This window comes from Petromyzon marinus, chromosome 31, assembly GCF_048934315.1.
Source record: "Petromyzon marinus isolate PM22_M1 ecotype Great Lakes invasive population chromosome 31, UKy_Petmar_22M1.pri1.0, whole genome shotgun sequence".
Classification (NCBI taxonomy): domain Eukaryota; kingdom Metazoa; phylum Chordata; class Hyperoartia; order Petromyzontiformes; family Petromyzontidae; genus Petromyzon; species Petromyzon marinus.
In genome coordinates, this window is record NC_133697.1 from 7,658,022 (window position 1) to 7,680,009 (window position 21,988).

The window sequence follows — 21,988 nt, forward strand, 5'->3', positions numbered from 1 at the left end:
TGAGTTGGTGGAGTAATAGCCAGCAAATAGAAAAAAATGGTCCAGGAATTAAAAGGCTCCTGCAGTGCATAACTACAGCCTCTGGTTTTAAATAAAAGTTCATTTATGGGCATGACTCAGAGACATCACGTTGACTGTGAATAAGAAGAGTAAGTGGGCTTGGGTTTAAGACGTTTGCTAGAATGGATAATGGCTGACGGAGAAGACTGGAGATGGAATGGGAGCCAAAGATGAAAACACGCCGAAGAGTGTAGCCAGCATGGATATGTAGTGGTGAGATCAGTTCATGTGCAGGAGTGAGATGGACTGTGGAATGCTGGACCACAAAGCACAGTAATAGTGTGGGGTGGCCTTCATCCAGCAGTGGAAATCCATGGTTGATGATGATTATTATAATACGAGGATTAAGGAGGCATGTTTGTTTACCACCACAAGTCAATAATAACTGGCTAGTCAATGGAATGGAATGTTAATTGTATACATGTAGTAAGTTACATTGCTACTGCTTAAACCAGACCACAGCCCATGGTGTGGTGCAGCTTTCACATCAATGTCCTCTAAAGGGAATATCAATCTTGCAAGTGCTCTTTGATATGCACATGTTAAAAACCCACGGCACTCTTCGCAGTGTTTGGATACTGACCACCGGTGTAATTCCCCACCCCCCCTACAAATTATATTTAAAGTGCTCTTAACATCATGTAAGGAGACGAAGAAAAGTCTGTTCAAAACTCTACAGCTGTCAGTGCATCACTCTGTGTCAGAGAATGAACCTGAGGAGATGACGTCACAAAATTATTAATTCACCGCAATCGGCCTCTGCGTTCGTCGCAAGCCAAAAAAACAAGGTGTGGGAGCTTTAGAGCTGAAATAAGCCACATTATTTGAAAAACCTAAATTAATCGTGGGTATTTTTGGTGTACAATGGTAACCTGGCTGAGACGAGCAACTAACTGCACATGAGAACTCGGTTTAATGGCAGTGTCTGGATTTGAATCCAGGCTTTCAGCTGAGTGCTCTGACTCCTGAGTCACCTAGTCACCACCAAGAATCTGCAATCTTATGGTCCTCAAAGCAAGAATACATATTCCCTGCTACTCAGAAATGTAGCTATGTGTATTTTCCGCTGTCTAAAAATGGGACAATCACTATTAACATTGTGAGCAATGAAATGCAAGTCGACATGGCACTGCGGTAAATATTTTCCAGCATCGGGGTGTGTAAAATGACTTTCAAATATAAGGGAATTAATCGAACGCCAGAGCGGAGAGACAACTTGGGGCATACAGTATTTTAGTAGTGAACAAAACAAGGCATGAAAGACAGGGTTAATGTTAATTTTATTTAGAGCCATCAATCATTCTATTATCTGCATTTGCCACACCTGACAATTTTCTAAAAAGTCCTGACTGGCTCATTATACCAATTAAAGAAGCCTACAATTCATCACTTGGCACGCTGCATGTTTAGAGGTCTTTAAACAAATATATAAAAGGGCTATTTTCTATTATTTATGTATTGCCTCCCACCCCCCACCCCACCGATTGTGTTCACGGTGTCATACAATCCTTCGTGTTGGAGAATGGCCCACGGAAGTGGATATCAAAGAACCACGACTTAACTGCTCTTCCACACAGTAGAGGACAGCGCCTTCCTGCCTCCCCCCTTAATTCGCGGAGTGGTGGCATCCTTATTGTGCACTGGGCTATGAACCCGAATTTGACCGACCTAAGTTTGATTCCCAATCGTTAGTGGCGAGCGATCTCCGAACTGGTTCTGCTGCTGCCCCCCTCTCCACTGGCCAGCCCTCCACACACTCATACTGCATAATGGTCCAAGTCACGTGACACACAACCAGATGCGCATTTGAACGCAGATGAATCATAAGTGAGAGAATATGGCCCGTGGAGGGAGTTGAGGACTGGAGATGAAACGGCGCTAATTTAGCCATGCCTGCTGTTCTACTTAAAATGTACACCCACACTTTTTAGCACCATCAAGTGAACTGTTAATAGCTTTAAATATTTTTTTTTTATAATAATGACTTCAACAGGTGCTTGTTAATCAATTGTACCACGTGTAAGTGTGGTACAGGGAATATTCCCGCTTGATGCGAATAATGCAGCATATTGCTTTGTATTTTCATGAGCAGCCAAATATATTTCACAAACCATACCCCTGCTTTTTTCAGTTGTATGTAAAGTATTGTATCTGTTTGTTGTGCGGATATTAAAAATCCTCAGGTTTATAAAGTCCACAACAAAGTCCACAAGCCTCGTGAATACTGCGACGCCAAGCTTGGTTTTGGCTGAAACAGTCGTTTATTACAGTTACGGGTGGAGTGGTGGCACGGTGAATGATGCAATGTGTCATGAAACCGGCGACCTCGGTTTGATTCCTGGCCATGGCTAACATCAGTGGCAGGTGATATCTGCACTGGTGTGGTGAAGTATGGTCAGATACTCCCATTAATGAACAGGAGGCTCTTCATTCAGTAGGGCTGAACATTAGTATGATTTTATTTATCAAGGATTAACAAACATAAAATCTCATATCACACAGCATCTTATCTATACACATTTATATTATCATTCTGATATAAATCTGTCTATACTGTTCGGGAATGTCTTTTAGAAGAATAGGTCAGAATTCAGAACGCGTCCAAGAAGACGTCTCACTGAGCAGATGGAGCATTTAAGTTGGTGGTGGTGCAGGTGCTGGGTTACGTAATGCACCACCAGATTGTGGAATGTTGAGATGGTTTGTGTAGGCCTTCATCCACCAGTGGATCAATCACGGCTGCTGTTGATGATGGCGATGATATGTGAAGGTGAGTAATCATGTGACACCATGTGTGAAAGTTAGGGGTTTTTTTCATTCCTGCCCAAGCAGTCGTTCCTTGATAGACAATGAAATGACCATGGAGAATGAACTAATGGTATGTTAAGGCCATTGAATATGGTGCATTGAAAAAAAGCCACGTTAAATTATACTAGGGGTTGTAACTCAGCATATGCTGCAAAGTGGCACAGATTACAGAGAGCTCTAAAAAGAAGATTGCTGCTACTACTTCATCACAAAGGCAAGGCAATGAGAGTGTAAAACATCGACTGGAGTGATGGCAGAGTTTCTCTGAACGCCTGACATTCTGACACGCAGACGGCACCATACATACGCTAAGCTCGATGCAGTCACCCACAGCGGAAGATGCATCGCAAATTAATAGCGCATCCTCTGCATTGTAAGACACTTCGCAAAGTAAGATGAACCCCAAACTTGCGCCCGGTGTCAATAGCGTTAAACAAATCTGGTCGCTCAAAGACAAAGACACACGCTCGCCGGATTACAAGACACACACCCAAACTTTTGCTTTAAAATACAAGGGGGGTGGGGTGGGGGGGTTTCTTATAATGTGTAGAATGGTGGAGATTTTTCTTGATTTTAAATCTTCAATTTCATCATAGGACCTCCTTTGCCAGTACCAAATTATCAGAATAGGTTTTCCCCTTTTTCTGGCAACAAAACAGGTGTTAAAATACCAAACTGAAACCTTTTACAAGGAATAATGTGTGCATTAATTACAATACTTGTTGTCAGAATGCAAACAAAAAAGATATTCTGATAATATATTGGCATTGTCCTTGAAACTGATTGGTCCACAGCAGAGACAGATTTCTTTGGAGCCTCGTCTCAAAAGGTGTTAGACTAGAGGACACCAATCTTTTATTGTAAGATATTTGAGTGTTGGGGCGACTGCGAGCGACTGGCCAGTGGTCACACTGCACCACCGCAGGTCGCCCCAGATCGCCCCCCCCCCATATGCAACACAGACAATATCAGTAACATTCGAAAGTCTTTGGGCAAATTATAAAAAAAAATCACAAAAAAGTCTAAAATAGTTTAAATTTCTGCTAATTTGTATGTAAAATAAATAAATTGGAAAGGACGCACAAACCACATCACCACGTGCCTAGATCCAGTCAGGAAAAAATAATCTCCCACGACTACACCACGGGCTTGTGGTGGGCAGTTCACAACAATGCACCGTTGCACTGTACTTCTATGTGCCCATAAAATGTATGACCGGCACTAACCAGTGATGGTGAAGTACGTCTTGAAAATGAAGCAAGTTAATTATCACGTTTCTTGGAGACCCAGTGTATGGTGCACTTAAAGGATACAATTAAAGCACCATGATTCGATAAGTAACTTGCGTTCTTTGATGTTTATTCTTCGTAGGCACATAAAATAACTAAAACGTATTAATTATCCCCTGCACATGGATGGGTCCTACTCTCTACGGCTGAGACAGATGTCGAAGGGAAGAAGAGGAAGAAGACCCCAATCTGAGCGAATGTCTAACATTAGATAGTATACAGGATGGAAGCTGTCTCAGATAGAAGACGCAGCGACGGACACTGCACAGCAGCCCAAAAGACCAAGGGACTTGAATAAAAATATTAATATTAATTCGCATTTCTTTTTACCCAGGAAAGCCTCGCTAAGTGAGGAAGCCCTGCTAAATTTTCAGAACAGGAGACGATAATGCAATGTGTTTTTTTTCAAAATGAGTAATTTTAAAAGTGTTTTCTTCTTCTTAAAAAATTTGTGGCGAGGGTTGTTGGATCACACAAATTCTAGAAGCTCTCTACCCGTGGGCATCAAGGTCAACATCTCCTGGCTTTCCAGGGTTGAACAGGAACAGCAAGTGTTTCAATTTCTTTTCTAGATTTAAAGCTTTCGTGACTCCTAGGATCCATACTCTTTGGTTCTATTGGGTAAAGTCACGTAGGTAAAAAATAAAATAACAAAAATCTTCTCACACAGCTTAAAGGTCGTGATCTGAGCGTGGCTTTTTTCACTCCAGCGCTGTCCTCCAGACAGTCTCGTCCCTTCACCTGATGAAGGCCGCTTGTGTTGTGGCCGAAACGTCGTGATTTTTGTTATTTTATTTTTTACCTACGTGACTTTACCCAATAGAACCAAAGAGTGTGTTTCAATTTCTGTTCGGAGATGTGGTGTTACCCCCTCCCACGTGTGGACTCTCCATGGCTACTCTGGTTTCTTCCCACATGTAGAAATGCACGTGTAAATGAAATGTGCCAAACATCCAAATATTGGACCGCAGAGCTTGAAAAAATGTTGGAGATGTGAGTGTTACTCTCCTCACACGAGTGGGGCTTCTCCGAGTACTCTGGCTTCCTCCCCACGTATGTAAACACTCATCAAACAAGGACTGCAGAGCGTGGGCAAATTGTTTGCACCTGTAGTCTGCCTTGGCGCATGTCTGTGGTTTCCCCATGCCTGCAAATAATTTAATCTCCCTCTCTCTCTGAGAACGAACAAAGACTGTGCGCGTCATAACACCCCCCCCCCCAAGTTAGTACAGAGTACGTGTGAAATTAATGCAGGATGGATGGAGGAAAAGTGTACGCGGTCACTCACGATGTAGAGCTCGATGAAGTCTCCGAGTGTGGCGGCGCTGTCCACGCGCACCAGCAGGGCGTCCTTGAGGTGCGTGCTGAATCCCACGGCCAGGCGGTCAGCGCGTGTGCTTGGCCTATCGTTGGGTCGCCACGTGTACGTGATGAGCCCTCCGCCCTTGCTGAAGATGTACGTTGTGCCCGCTGTGGAGACAAACCAGAGCGCTCATCGTTATCGTCGCGGTCGTCGTTTTTCCAACGACGCAGCCACTTGCGCCTCCTGTTACTGCGGTTGGCTACGTGCGGTGCGAAAGAAGTTCACCGTGTATAGGAACATTTCGCAAAAAGGTTAAAATTGTTATTATCAATTTGAACTGAACATTTTTAGAATGTTGCAAACAATGTGTACTGCTCTCCGATACCATATTGTGCGTGCGTTTACCACTGCCTTGAAATGTCTATGAGATTCAAATAACAATTTTTTTTAAAATATTATTTGGGTCTTTCGGTAAAGTCACGTAGAATAAAGAAATATTTTTTCTCCTGATGACAATTGCTTGTGTTGCGATCGAAGCAGTCGTAGTTTTTTGTAAAACATTATTTTATTCTACGTAGCTTAACTGAAAGACCCAAAGAATATGAACTCCTGCACACACGAAAGCTTCAAGTAACATTTTTTCTGTATTTACAACCCTTGTCAATCCACTGCTGGATGAAGGCTTTCTCACACCATGTCAGCCATGGACGTTGTTTGAGCATACCTCACCACGCTGATCAGTGCGAATTGGTGATATCATCCGCCACTGATATAATCCGTGACAGGGAACTGAACTCAGGTCTCTGGGTTCATACAATGCAGTGTGTTAACCACTGCACCACGGTCCACTAGAATTGTATACATGGACTTTATTATAATGATTAACATTAATAGTAGATGTGGCATTAGCGTACCCACCAGACGCTGCGTTTTAGGGAGTTTATCTATGGGGCGTGTATGTGCGGTAATTCCTCTAATGAGGAAATGTGTAAATATAGATTATTTCAGAACAGCCCTCATCCTAACCATCTTTAATTGATTTTAATATCTGCTTAACTAACCGCAACATAATATCCCATCTTGGCAATGCCCTTTAAAAGTCCTCATCACGATCGTTATGTTCATTCGCTGAAGTACATTTTGTGACGTGCATTGTTTCCATCAAAGTGCATCACCCAAGCGGATTGCCTGTTTTTGTTCCGAGGACGACAAACAACAACTTCGAGTCTGAAATTTAATATAAACAAACTTCGTGGCACACTCTGCCTTTCATCAAACAACTGCACAGCAGTCACTTCTTTTAGTTTCAAGTGGTGAAACTGATCATAGTTTTGTTTGTTTTAAATTATTTATTTCCCAAAGGTCTCTCTCTCTGCACACATAAATCCTCCCTTTATAATTTTTGTTATCCCCCAGTGGGCGAACTTATATATTCGGTCACGTGGACAGCACACGGGGCTGCTGCCGTGGAGTAATGCTTTGCTTCACTGGATTTTCAACTGAGACGTTGCCAGTTCGATTTCCAGGCACTGCAAGGTGAAACAGTATGGGTATATCGCAGTCCGCTGATCAGCAGGTCACGTGTGGTGGGGTGTAATGTTGGTACTCTCACTTCTTACAAGATGTCTAAATGGCGTAGAAGAGTAGGCCAAAACGCCCTCCAGTGGAGATCATTAGGCCAGCGGTGGTATGAGCATGTAATTGCAGGGCTGCACCTGCATAACTTTTTACGTAGCCATACATACCGCGTACGTATATGTTTGTGTACGGTGTGCAGCGGTGACAAGAGTGGTTGGCCTTGAACAGGAATCGACCCGTGTTCGATTCCTGTTCATGGCCAACACCAATGACGATTATTTAAACTGGTCTTCCCCCCTAGGTCGACTCAGCCTCAAATGAGTAGCTGGTGTGGTCACACAAAGGCGGCCGGGGCGTGGTGTTGGCAACCCACCACCTTGTGTGCCATGCAGGCCTACATCGCTGCTCGCTAACAGCACATGCCCCCAAAATTCTGTTACGGCTACACAGGGGATTTTTGTATGCATGTGTGTCTTCACGCGTCGATCCACATTTGCGTCTCCGCCAATGCCCGTGCTCATGTGAAACCATTTGACTCCACCAGGATGACTGCAGGTAGAAATAATCTCGATCAAAGATCAAACTCCCACAAATGTCCCCACAATGTCCCTGGGCTGGGTGTGCGGGATTTCACCTCATCCGGTTTACACGACACGGCGTCTGAAAGCGACCGCATCTCACGACGCGGTTGCATTTATAGACTCGGTGGTGCACGTGCCTGGTAGGTGTGAACAATGATTGGTGCAGTGGCGGGCAAGTGTTCTGGTGTCCTCAACAGTCGAACTCGCCAGACATTAATTCTACAAAGACAAACATAACCTCTCCCCCCATAGCCTTACACCGGACTATTGGGGCAAGTGCTGTCAGGGGGTCGGTGGCCAAGACCACGCCCGACTGCCTTTGTCTCCGCAGTGCTGATGTTGACATACTGCTCCAGCACTGATTTGTACATACTACGGGAGGCCCCAGGGCTTCTTGAAATATTCGCCACTGTTATTGATCCTGAGCAGGAATTTAACTCCTAGTTGCTGGGTCCGTCCATAGTGCAATGCCCTCACTACTAGAATACTCCCTTGCCCACCCTACTCCACTGACGTGACCCTCACCACTCACCTAACACTCACCAATCAGCATTCAAACTTCATCACGTACAGACCAGCTATGCTCACCAAACATATCCCACGCACCTACAAGACTCTGTAGCAGGTTTTTGCCTTCGAGTAAATTATAGGCAGCACGAGGACAAGCAGCATATTTATAAAAACAGACAGGGCACCACGTGCTACGATTTATACGTGGTCAGTTGTCTTTGCCTAGGTCAAAGGTCATAAGTTGTGCATAGGCCAATAAAAAAATCCCTGGATTTTTATGGTCAGAATGAGCACTCATGGGACTCCTGATGATAATAATATTTCAAGTGAATGCTTGACAGACAACAGGTAAAAGCTCATATCTGCTACCCCCTCTGATGGTCCTCCACTTATCCCCCGCCGGGCCCTCTCATTCCGCTCCCCTGGCCCCTCTCCTCACCGCCCGAGCCCCTCTCGTTGTTCTTCGCCCTGCCTGTCTCTAGTGCCATACATCGCATGGGTCATGGGTTTTGTTGACCTCGCATAAAGGTCACGGGTCATACACAGCTCGTCTTCAATTCCGTCCGTACGGCCATTTTTCATTCCGGTGGAATGAGGCCTCGCCGGAGCCGGCAATATGAAAATTACTCCAGCTAATGCCGTGAATGATAGACTGACAGACTGACAAATTAGTTGTTCATATAGAGTGAAACCTCAATCTAACGTTCCTAAGGGAACCATAAAAATTGAGTGTTAGATCTGGGAAAACATTGGATCAGGGAATACTATTTCCTGCCATAAAAAAGCACGTACTGTATTTAATGCTCTCTGTTTCTCTTGCTCTGATTCCCCATCCTGCCACCTCCTCTTTGATGGGGTATATATTTCAGGTTCCAAGATTATCTCACTGGATACAGTTACATTTGCAAATGTCATTTGTAATTTTGATCCTTACCTGTGTACCAATAGTTTAATGTTAATGTGACATTTTCTTGAGGCACTGCTGTGCATTTTCTTGGTGTGATCTGGGACTGTTTTGTTGTTTTTTATGCTGCCTTTTCTAACTTTGACAAATCGGACTTATAAAAATGTATTTATTATGCATTTATATGTAGTGACTTTGCTTACCTTGGTCTCTATTTTGCACTCCTATCGTTTTTTGTATCGTTTGCTGTTGTAACTTGCTGACCCCACCCATACTGGACATCTGCGATAGAGAGCTTCATAGCTAAACGGATTTCTCCTGCCGTGTAAATAAAGATTCTGATGACGATGTCTCGCATGCCGTGTGTGTCTCTCTCTCTGCTTTCTCTCACTGTGCATGTCCTGGCCCAGGGTTCTCTATCTCTCTCCTTCTCTCACTCCATACACCACGTGCCTCTCTCACTCCACACATCGACTCTCACTTGGCCTGGAACTCACTACTTATGCGTCAATGCAACTGCATCATTTCGGCCGCATCATCATTGAGCACCCAGGCCGCGTGAAGACACCAGGGGACAGGCTCAGCACAAGGGATGTGCGCATAGGAGAGACGTGCAGGCACAGCATTGACATACATGGAGTATTACAACAGAGGCTCTGGGAACGGCCAGGAAAAAAAACGATGAGACTGATAGAGTGGAAGAGGCACTCGAACAAAAACCGATGTAGAAACATCAGCAATAGATGGGCTATGATAACAAACAGTGGAGGGCTTGCCGCCAGAAATAAATGTACCCAGCGGCCTCCGTAAAGGAGCTCAACTTGGAAGAAGTTCGTGGCAAGAGCACCGGGGGGCATAACACGACGATGCGTCTGATGCCGTGCATCGCCACCGACTGCTTACGACGAGGAATTAAACACGCAGCTCTTACCACGACGTCGGGGCACGCATTGGCCGTTAGGAAGCATTCACAATGTACGGAATTAGACGTACAAAACGTCTTCTCTATGGGTTGTCAAGCACCAACAGACAAATTGCTGCCCTTGCTCTGTAAACAACTACAACACCGGCAGCGTTAGCACCGCTGCTGCCTCAGGCACTTAGCAGTTCAAACCATGCGGTAATTGGCACAACGCCAATGGGCAATGCCGATAAAAAAAATCCTCTTGATCGAATGATGAGCTCGTGCCAAACTTGCGTATCCAGTAACGCTGACAATGTACATACGTGGCCAACACTTTTTGCTGCCTGTTGGCACATTTTAAACTCCTAGGCAATTTAATGTGGCGGGCATATTATTACCATTAAACTAGTTCACCCAGGAAAGCTTCACCGAATCCCAAGACGATTTATGAGGGTCCTGCCGAGTTTGTGCACGAGGTGGACATGCTGCTGCTGCGTAATACCCAATCGAATCATTGTCAGGTAACTTTTTTGTTTGCATTTAGGATGTATGGGCAATGCCAGTTACATTATGTTTTTGTTGTTGTTTTTGCTATGGGAGAAAATCTATGCAGAACAGGGGGAGGACATCTAAACCCGACACATGAAGGCACCCGAGTAGGGAATCGAACTCCGGGCCCTTCTTGCTACGAGATGCAAGTATGAAACCGCTGAGGTTTTGTCTCGGAGTGTTTCATCAAGCATGCGCACACCCACACGCATGCCCTCCCAGGGAGCACAGCAAGTGAAGTTGTTGTTAAAACTCTGCTTGCATCGATTGCGATATGTAAATCGTTCTTGCCAAGGGTGGGGGGGGTGGGGGAAGCTTTGGGACGTGATTATAATGTTACACCTGTTGGACTCAAGGGGTGGAGTGCGGGGAGGGGGATTAGAGACCAAAAGGAGGGTTTGCTAGTAGGATTTATAAATACAACAACAACAAAAAATATTCCGTTTCAAACATAACACTGCCGGATTTTGTTTCATTGTGATAATCAGTCGAGGGCAGACGAGCCGACATCCATCCCAACCTGTCCGCGGCTGCCCGCTCTGTGAGCTCGGTATCAGGCTTGGCTCACGCGCCGCCCTCTCCCGTGGCGTCACGGGAGAGGGCGGCGCGTTCCACGACCGCCAGGCGCGGCGCACGATCGCCGCGCTCTCCGTCACTGGTTCATCCTCTGGGGTGGCGGTTGAGGTCAAGGGCAAGCGACGCCGCGTGGATTCATTCCACCGCTGAGGCCACAATCGGAGACCACGAAAGGCTCGACAACGCACGCGCTCATGTAACGAATGTAACTTTCGAGTGCAAACCTTCAATAAGCGGTACAGACGGTATTTCAGCCCGTTTGAAGTCAAGTTCCTCCTTCAAAACTGTGGGGCCCGATGGCCAATATTTATTTTTATGGGTGGCAAGCGAAGAGGTCCCAGAGGGCCGCGGAGTTTCTTATGGAGATTGTCGCTTTCCACACGCACGCTACTCGGAGCTAAGCACCGACTCTGGCACCGTGCTGAGCCCCCTACTCTCTCTCTCTCTGACATGAAGTCTCATCCCTGTGATCATTCTGCTCCGTGATTCCTATTCAAACCAAGCTCCGGTAGCAGCTGCCAATGGGTGAAACCACACGGCCTGCTACTGCGAGCGCTGTCACAAAGTAGGGGAATCCTCACCACGCTGTAAACTGCCCCTATCTTCAGCCAGCTGTACATGGCCACACAACTGCTACTGCACCGCAGAATATACAGCGAGCAACAACAACAGGAGCAGCACCCTCTGGTTGCCACCTGTTGCGTGTGTTCTCAGGATCGTCCTCTTGTTGAGGGAGCTGTCCTGGAAAATCTCTTAAGTCTTCCTGGGATATAAAAAAGAACATGACCCTTTATGTGAGTCGTGTGATAATACACTAGTCAAGCCAGTGCATTCACATACATTGGCTTGACTATTGGCAGATATTCTTCTTCCCGTGAAGAAGAATAACTCAGGAGATGGAAACTCTACAAGAGCCACAGCCAACAAAAGGTAACATGACTTTAATATTTCTCAGAACAGCTGCCTCAGAAAAAGGACTTACTGGGATAACCAGGACAGGTAGCAACCACCTACCCCCTGACAGCACTTGCCCCAACAGTCTAGTGTAAGGCTTTGAGGGGTGGGGGAAATGTTTTTCTTTATAGGATGAAGCACTGTTAATTATCACTTGCGCGCCCTGCATTGGTCCACCGTAAAAATTTTGCTCAGATTATTTAAACTTGCATTTTATACTTTTGTTTTGAAATATGTATTTGGCTAGAACACATGTGGAATGGAATACTCTCATGTCATGCAAATAAAGGGCTTGTACTCGGTGTGAACTGACCAACAACATTAGCATACCGTCCTTGCTGTCAGTCAAACTCAATAATTATATGACATTAAATCGAGGGTTAATACGGCAGCTGACACTTTGAGCGGTAACTACCCATCATTATGCCACCTGCAAGTAGAAAATGAGTGTGGGATGAAGCCTCTTCGGTTCACAGAGAGAGCCCCATCGGTCACAGAGTTATTCTTTTTTTTAATTGTCACCATGCAACTAAACAATGCAATGTGATTTTTTTTAAATGCTACTTTCTAAGAGCAAAGTCTACCTATTACATCACCGTCATTGCAGAGTGGTGCTGATTTAGTGGCATTTAAACAAACACTCTTGAGACTGTGACCTCCTTAAGACCCTGCAAATGACTACCTTGCTACAAGGGCAGGCACAAGATGGACAGATTGATGAAGAAATTGCAGCATTTTAGCACACTATCTATATGCTGTCAGCAGGAGGTCACATACAAAAGCAACGATGAAAGAAAAAAAATTGCCCAGAGCTTTCATGATGAATGTCTATTGTGTTTCTCAGCACTTTCCCTACTTTGCTACAGGTCATATTGTAGCTAAGCAGTGCGTTCTGAATGTGTACCATATGCATCCTGCTGAGATGGAAACATGTCCATTATAATGCTCATAACCACAAAAGCCACCGCGTGCCCTTGTTGCTTCGCTACCAGCTTATTATCGTTTGCGTACAATGTTGCAAGCATACCTGCTCAGTGGCAACTGTTGCCCACAAACGATACTAAAGACTGTGCTTTCCTTTCCTACATTATACACTGCCTTTCATGTATAAATTGCTCGTCTGAATGGGTATTGATTTTTTGCTGAGAATTTTTGATTTTGGGATGTATGAAAGAGGTAAAGGTTAAAGGCGCAACCCTGAAATCACTCGCTCACACCGCTGCGGGCAGGAGGACCTCCACGAGCAGAAGCTCGAGAGAGCCCCGCCAGAGGGTTTTTCGGGCCTACTTTGCCACCAACACGAGCCAGACCTCTTGGAAGAGGTGGCAGCATCTACACTTCACCCCACCATACACGACCTGCTGCCATTCGACCGCCTGTGGTGTCGCCATTGATTCTTCAAAAATATCCTGAAGCTGAAGATCAGTGCCGGATAGTCACATTTGCAAATGTGATTTGTAACTTTGATACCCGTGTATCGAGAGTTTAATGTTAAGATGCCATTTTATTGAGGGACCACTTTGTTGTTATCTTGGTATGGTCTGGATCTGTTTTGTTGTCGTTTTGGTGTCCCTGTCCAACCTTGATAAATCGTAGTGACCTTGCTTACATTTTCCTCTATTTTGAACTCCTAATCGTTTATTTGTATCGTTTGCTGTTGTAACTTTGCTGACCCGCCCATTCTGGACATCTGTTAAAAAAAAAGAGCTTAATAGCTCAACGGACTCCTCGTGCAGTCTGAATAAAGATTCTCATTATGATGCTGCTGGGTGGATCGAGGAGGAGGAATTTAAGAAACTACTAATTATATTCTTGGTTCTTTCGGTAAAGTCACGTAGAAGGGAAACAATAAAATAATAAAAATATAAAACAATAAAATTCTCAAGACGTTTCGACTGCAACACAAGCAATCATCAGCAGGTGTGAAAACCACGGCAAGATGCACGGGTAAGGATCAAATTTTCTTGCTGTGGTTTTCACACCTGATGATGATTGCTTGTGTTGCAGTCGAAACGTCGTGATAATTGTATTGTTTTATATTTTTATTATGTTATTGTTTCCCTTCTACGTGACTTTACTGAAAGAACCAATAATATGAATCCCTGCAGTCACGAAAGCTTTAAATCGAAATTTAAACTACTAATTGTTCAACTACCACTCCGGGAGATCATATTGAACCAGCAACTCCAGTATTGCAAGTCCATTGCCCTAACCATTATACCACGGCAGCATCCCTACGTGTGTATTCGACACAACAATCATAAATATCAATTCCAATGCAGTGAGAAGTTTACCTTGGTCATGTATTTCACTGAAATGCACTTCTGCAAATAACCCCAAACAGAACAGAGTATTACCACCTCATGAAAAGATATACTGTTAAATAACAGGCAATGGAGCTGTAATAAATTATGCAAAAACACTGCATAGTATACCATGCCATATGAACAAAAACAGCAAAAACATGTGCAGAGAGTGCACGCTTTTGTGGTAGATTTATGAATATTTTGTTTATATTATTATATATTGCTGGGCTAAAATACTGAAAACAAATAAATAGGAATAAAAAGAGGTCACAACATTACTGAATCTGCCGGGGTGCCAATCAGGCTTCATGTATTTATATATATAAATAACAAGGCTGCCCTGGTTTGCAGAGTAATGTACGTATGTTGAACTTTTTTCGCACCATCCGTGGCCAAACGTGCTAATTGGAGGTGCTGGGGAAGGACAACAAAACACAAAACGCGGTTATAAAGAAATTAATTTGTCAATGTGGATTATTTAAACGTTCATAGCTCCAGTGGCTTCCTAATATCGGAAGGAAGAGCGTTCCAGACGGCCGAAAAAGCGCATTAATATACAAGCACATATAATTCCAATAAAACATTTAAGATTGTGAACCTAAAGAAAATGTTATAAGCATGCACATGAAATATAATGAATGTTTATGTTATTATAGGGGTAGAGCACAGTGATTTGCACACTGCACTATGAACCTGGCTGATTCCTGACCACAGCTAACAACAGTGGAAAGTGATATCTATCTCAACCAGTTCGGGGTCCTCTTTCACCAACCTGCATTGACCGGCATAATAAAGCACGATCAAACAACCCCATTGAATGACAAGGCGTGGGGAGGCCTTCATCCAGCAGTGGATTGACAAAGAGTTGAAATACATTTCTCAAATTATTTTTTTCTCAATACTGGGTTTAGATTTTAAATTGAAGCGAATAAATAAAGCAGTGGCTCTGCAGATAAATCTGCCCCTGTCTGATCCATCCAAAGTGACAAAACAAATTCAAGTCTCTCCTGACCACAGAGCAATAGGTTAGGGTCACAACCTGTTCCGTGTGGTCTTTATATCATATATAAGATAAGAAATATCCAAGTTTCAAGCCTTCCTTTTATAGCGATGCATTCAAGTGAATGGTCTTTTTTATGATCTCTAAAGTCTCTCCATTCTTTCATGCCAAATCTTGTAAAGATACCGCAGATGTCTGCTGCAGATGATAACGCACTGCCAAGAAATGGGCCTAATTCATAACGTAACAAATGTTATAATTAAAGACACTGCAATTTTCTCGGCTGCAATTTTATTGCAACAATCCATAATTAAATTCACGTTTCCTGGCGAGAAATAATAAGCAAGTTCAACAGGAATTAATAATCTCATTATACCATGAATAAGACCGTAAAACACAGCCCTGAACATGTCACGGTAGAAATGAGAAGTGCAACATCAGTAGCACTCAAGAAGTCTGTAGCAAATGGAAACACCAATTTGGCATGCAACAATTAAACTATATGGATGACCACAGCACCTACTATTAAACAAATATGGAAAAACGATACATGTTCAACACTGTGGTTTTTTTAAATTGTACTACATTTTCATAAAAGTAAGAGAGCTGATTATTACATACACGAAAAATTAGCACGAGATTACTTTAAATCACATGGCACGAAAGTTGGAACCGCATGTTCAATTATTCAACTGCAATGTGCAGGATGCGCCGGTTAAAATGATTAATTATACACAAAGTGTGTCTAGCTGTTCGCTAATTCATATGTACATGAGCAGATCCATACTGTACTCATTGCAACGCATGTGTTACATCTGCCACATTTTAAAGCTTCTTTGAATCATGAACACTACGCTTTGGTAAAATATTTTAGTAGCGTAGGTACGAAGCTTTTTTTTGGGGGGGGGGTAATTTTAATTTGCGCATTGTAAACAATTTAGAGATAAATTTCAAGTCAAACATTTAATGACGAAAAAAGAAAATCGCTTCTAATACAGAGACACAAAGAAAGAGAAGGAAAACAAAAACCCCCAGGTAAACCGAAAATAAATTACAGCATGAAGACAATATTTCTGCACGAAATATTATATTCCAGGTGTAAATAAATAAACGGAGTTTTTATTTTATTTATTCCGCACATTGCATGGACGGATGAATGTCCCAAAAAGCAACGCGTGTGTGGAGAGACTGCTCATGAACCACCACGGCAGCATCTGTCGTCGTATGATTTATTTTGATTCCACGCATCAGACAAGTGCAGCGGTGCTTATCATCACAAGTTATGCTGCGCTGCCCGCGTTCTTTCCCCGGGCTTGATGAGCATTCCGTGGCTGGGGATTATTCTTGTCACTCACAATACTTCACGTCTAATCAGCGGCCGGACTGCCGCGCTGGGGGTCGCGGGCGGTTGGTGGAGAGAAGGGAAGGAAAAAAAAAAACCGGAGCCCCGTGGTTTTACAGCGAAGTGGACCTCACCTCGTCCACAGCAAAGCCACCCCCCCCCCCCCCCCCCCACTTTTTTCGTGAAAGGCAAAAATCAGCTTGGACAGAGACGTGCGCCAGGGTCGCAATTATGCGGTGCATTCGCCCGTTCACTCAAAGCTCGCCGTTATTCTGCCGCTACAACAGAGCTGACCCCCTTTTCCACGGTGGTAGACACATGAAAAAAGAGAGAGCGCACTCAGATTCCTTTGTGCCTTGCTGCCAGCTGCTGCAATGCAGCGCGAGGCATTTCTCTTTCTGGCAAAGATAAAGGCGCAGCCCTGAAATTACGAGCTCGTGCCAATGCTGTTGGAAGGGGTCTCCCCAAGAGGGAGGCTTTAGAGAAGCCCCCGTCACGAGGGTAATGTTTAGCCTGCTTTTTCCACTGGTCAAACGTTTTGCAGGAGTTGGGAGTACCCACACTTTACCCCACAGCATGAGACCTGCCAATCAACTCACTGACTGTGGTGTACACCGTTGTTTCGATTGCCACGCTGAAAGATTGAACTGATGACTGCTGGATTGCAAGTCCAGCATGCTTTTACACTGTGGTCAGCGTTCCTGCCTGTCCCAAAACTTGCCGTTATTCTCCCTCTACGGCACAGCTGACCCATTTCCGTGGTGGTTCACGTGAAAAGAGAAACGCACTCAGATTCCATTGTGCCTTGCTGGCAGCCTGAGACATTCCGATTTCTGGTAAATGACAACAATGCAGTCCACCATTCCCTTTAAATAATAAGAATGTTTTCTCCAATGCTTGTGTAGTAATATTTGTTTTTATCAATATGGCCTTGGTTACTTCATGAGGATGACTGGGATGTACTTATTTATACATACCTGAATGTATGACTCAGTGCATTGTGAAAGCGATGAGCTATAGCTTTTCAAATGAGTCGCAATTATGTCAAGGACATGAATGATTATCAACACCCACCCACCCACCTATACTGAACAACGTACCGAATGACAACATGAAATCCTTACTTAAATGCGTGTGAATGAAAAATTAGGTTTACGTGTGAAGGGTGTGTCGTTGAAAACCAATGGTCAACGAGAGTCGCACAGGGGTTGAAGAAGTGGAACGCATCAGAAAATATGTCTTCCCAGGAGATGGGGCTGTATAATCGGCTCGTGTGTGTGGATCGTGAGAGATGGAAATGGCTTGTGGGGGAGTCCTTCATCCAGTAGTGGATTGATAATAGCTAAGGATGATGATGAGGTTTAAAAAAGCTAAAACGTAACACATACACTGAACATTTTATAAATATTAAAATAGATTTTGATGTAAAGCTTTCGTGACTGCAGTAATTCATATTCTTAGCTCTTTCGGTAAAGTCACGTTGAAAGGAAACAATAAAATAATAATATATATATATAAAACAATAAAAATTATCACGACGTTTCGACCATAACACAAACACACCTGATGACGACCGTTTGTGTTATGGTCGAAACGTCGTGAGCATTTTTATTGTTTTATATATTTTATTATTGTATTGTTTCCCTTCAACGTGACTTTACCGAAAGAGCTAAGAATATAAAAATAGATATTTGGAGGGAGGGTGGGGATCAGGAGCACAGTGGTTAGCACACAGCTCTATGAATCCGGTAACATCAGTTTCATTCTGAGCTATCATTACTCGCAGTGGCGAGAGGTATCTGAATTGGTGTGAACTATCCAGCATGGTGAAATATAAACTAGAAACTTTTTTTTTATCTTACCAGGTGAGGCCCACTGAGCTATATAGCTTTTTTAGAAGTGTCCTGGCTGTCACAAATGATAGCCCAATGAAGTGGCTTATCGCGTGGAAATTTATAGCAGCCAAATACTACGCGACCACGGGAGATCATGCAAACTCCAAAATTACAGGCGTCAGGGTTGGGATCGAACACACGACCTCCTGTATACCAGGCGAGGTAGTTAACATCTCGCCACCGTGGCGCAAAATCCCCATGACAGACAAAGTTATGCAGCAGTGGACTGACAATAGACTGTATGCTATTATTATGTGCATACTACTCTTGCGATACATCATAACTTATGAATACATGAATATAAACCAACATAAAATAATTATATGAGGAATGCAGTTTTATATATGGAAGCTGCAGAACAAATAAAAAAAAACATTACATTAATACAAACTAAACTAATTTCACAACTGGCACCAAGATTCAGTCACAGTTCAGATGACTCAAATGAGTTTCAGTCTGCACTGAGTCTTACCTAAGTCCTATATTGGGTAAATTGTTTATACTTTATTACTTACTACATAAAATAGACGAAAAACTTTACCAGGAGCACTCGGCAACCGACTGCCAGTGTATCTGGCTATACACCATTTTATTCACATATTCAACTTTTGAAAGCAGATCCTTTGCATATTTAAACAACTCTGCATTGGACTTGACACATGAGTCAATAACACTGCCCTATAAAAAAAAGGTAAACATTACATAACAGGTGACATTTTAGGCAACAGTCCTTCTCCATGGCAAAGAGAGATATATTGGAGCCACGATGATTCATCTTCCAAATGACTGAATTAATTGTTAATGATTCGAGGTCACAATTTTGTTTGAAGAAGTTGATTTCTGTCTCATTTTTACCGTCCCGTTATGGCTGCACAATTATTCATGTCATTTGCACGAGTAGCGAGTAACACATTCTCACCTGCATGATTCACTTCGTACAACCGCGAACCCAAGAACTGTTTTTATGCAATGAGTTGATAGATTATTACATACTCACTCTACACATATACACAAACCAACATAAACTCATTGAATTTTGACTTTAAACTTTCGTGACTGCAGGAATTAATATTCTTTGTTTTTTCGGTAAAGTCACTTATATAGAAAATAAAAAAATAAATACATTAAAATTTTAATTAAAAGCAATAAACCACAACGTTTCCATCGCAACACAAGCGGTCTTCATCACCGCTGGTGTTGCGATCGAAACGGCGTGGTTTTTTGCTTTCATTTTAATTGATTTTAAAATGTTATTTTTATTTTCTATCTACGTGACTTTACCGAAAGAACCAAGAATATAAACTCATTGGTTTATGGCATACAATAATGGCAGTAATATATCTCGAGAACATTTCTCTGATATATAAAATATATATATAAAATACCGCAATTTAACAAACTGCAAAATATTGGCTGAATGAGTGAAAGTAGTCAATTTGTATCCTGTATATTGTTTTTATTGAACAGCAGTAGATACCCCTTATATAAAATGCAATAATACTCAGATTCCTATGACTTATAAGGATGTGTATAGCTGTTGCTAGTATGGCATGAAAAGAGAAGTGATGTTTAGCATAATAAGGAGTGCGTTTTAGCTTTTGGTCGTGAATTTTGCGCTCTTCAACACTTGAAACGTGGTGATGGAGGAGGGTTCTAAGGTCTTCTCTCTAAAAGCTTAAACGCTCAAATGGCTTGTTCATATTTTTACATTATAAGAAGGAATGTGGATTTAGCTTTTTTCTTTCGTGTGTGACTGGCACAGGCAGGCCCCTACATTACTTAATTACATAATTTGCCATGTTAGTTGGCAGAAAGGTTAAGAATTTTGCAAATTCGCCCCACGTTGTCACGAGGGGTGCGGTGTCTGGATAAACTTATGGCATCATTATAAGGAGTTTATTAACTCAGGCCCTACGTAATCTTTGTTGCCGAGTGAGAGCAACGTTAAAGTATGCATGATAAATGAAAGGGCTTGGCTGACACTTCAAGGTTACTTTAATGAGGAGAAAACATGCGTCAAAAATGAAAAGTAGGGCAATGTTAATGAAATAAGGTGGTAGGATGGTCAGATCTGCACACGATGAATACGCCTTGTAGCAATTTTCTATGATGTCACAACAGCTTTGGTGCCTTGAATTCTAACAGCACCAAAGCAGAATAACATTCCTGGATGAAAAAAATAAAGCTCGTATTTTATTAATTAGTTTTACTATCGTTGGCTTGTGCAGCACAGTTTTTACTATGGTTGTGGCAGGAATTGACATTACCGAGAAAAGTGATTTTTTTTGTGTGTATCCCGGCATGAATACAGAACGTCAGTGAATCCATTATTTTTCAACAATAAAAAAAAGCTAAAATTGTTTCGGGCTGCCTGCTGTCCACGGGCATCTTTTGAGAGTGTTTTATGATGTGACAAGTGTTCGCAAGCAATGGATCACACATGCGTTTTTTGACTAAAGCTTCCAAAACACATTATGCTGAAAATAAAGAACGACCTTTTTCCACCCCCTCCTCCTCCATTGGTCATGGGATATACATAGCGGTACATTATATTGACGTTTTGATATATATTAATATTTTTTGTGTGTGGGGGGGGGGGATGTTGAAATAATTTAGCGTCGCAAACAAATGTGTCCCCAAGACCAAATGTGTATGGTTCATCTTGACCTCTCTCGATAAAAAAAATCACTGCAAGATTAATAAAGGTATATTGCAGACAGCTTCCCATATTGTAAATAAATCTCAAGCTCTTGTGCAAAGTACATTTTGTATTCGGTATCAGTGACTTACTATACTGTATCAACATCTGATATATAAATGTCATGTCACGTCTAGTTTTGCCTGTTTCATAAGTGGATTTTTTTTTCAGGCTATATATTTTTTATGAGCTCATCATTATGATCAGCCAAGGTCTATCCACCGCATGTTCACTCCTTTGGCAGCCTCTCTCTCGTTTGTCTCTTCCACTGGCCATCGACCCTGGCAGCGACATGTCCAGCCCAAGCCAAATTACGTTTTTTTTTTGTTAACGGTGAATATGATGTCTCAAACATGTATATATTCTCAAATCCATGTGTTCCTCTTTCTGCCTCTGGGGATAAATCAAAGCATGCACCTCTCCATGCTTCTTTGGCACAGTCGTCAGCTTTTGTTCCGTTTTCTATGTCGATGCCCATGTGCCCGATCCACGTCATAGCAGGTAATATATAAGAGCAATTAATTTCCACAAACTAGCATGCTGGCCACCTCGAAATTGGCATAATCCTGACATCTAATTATCTGAAACAACAAAGGCTGGTCAGATGAATAGCTACTGCACTGTAATTCCATCCAGACATCTTGAAGGTTTTAATAGATTTCCTTCACCATAACTTAAACATTATATATGGCAAATCAATCCAACGGCTTGGAATTTATAAACTGTAGACA

General features: G+C 42.8%; 1 protein-coding gene across 40 annotated transcripts in view; it reads right to left on the bottom strand.

Annotated features, from left to right (window-relative positions):
* Positions 1 to 21,988, bottom strand: part of LOC116947744 (neurexin-1-like) — a 401,559-nt gene that overhangs the window by 113,825 nt on the left and 265,746 nt on the right. For all 40 annotated transcript variants that reach the window (XM_032963829.2, XM_076070792.1, XM_032963826.2 and 37 more), the window contains one exon: positions 5,446 to 5,627. In XM_032963829.2, coding sequence (XP_032819720.1) covers positions 5,446 to 5,627 — 182 coding nt within the window. The remainder of the gene's footprint in view (positions 1 to 5,445; positions 5,628 to 21,988) is intronic.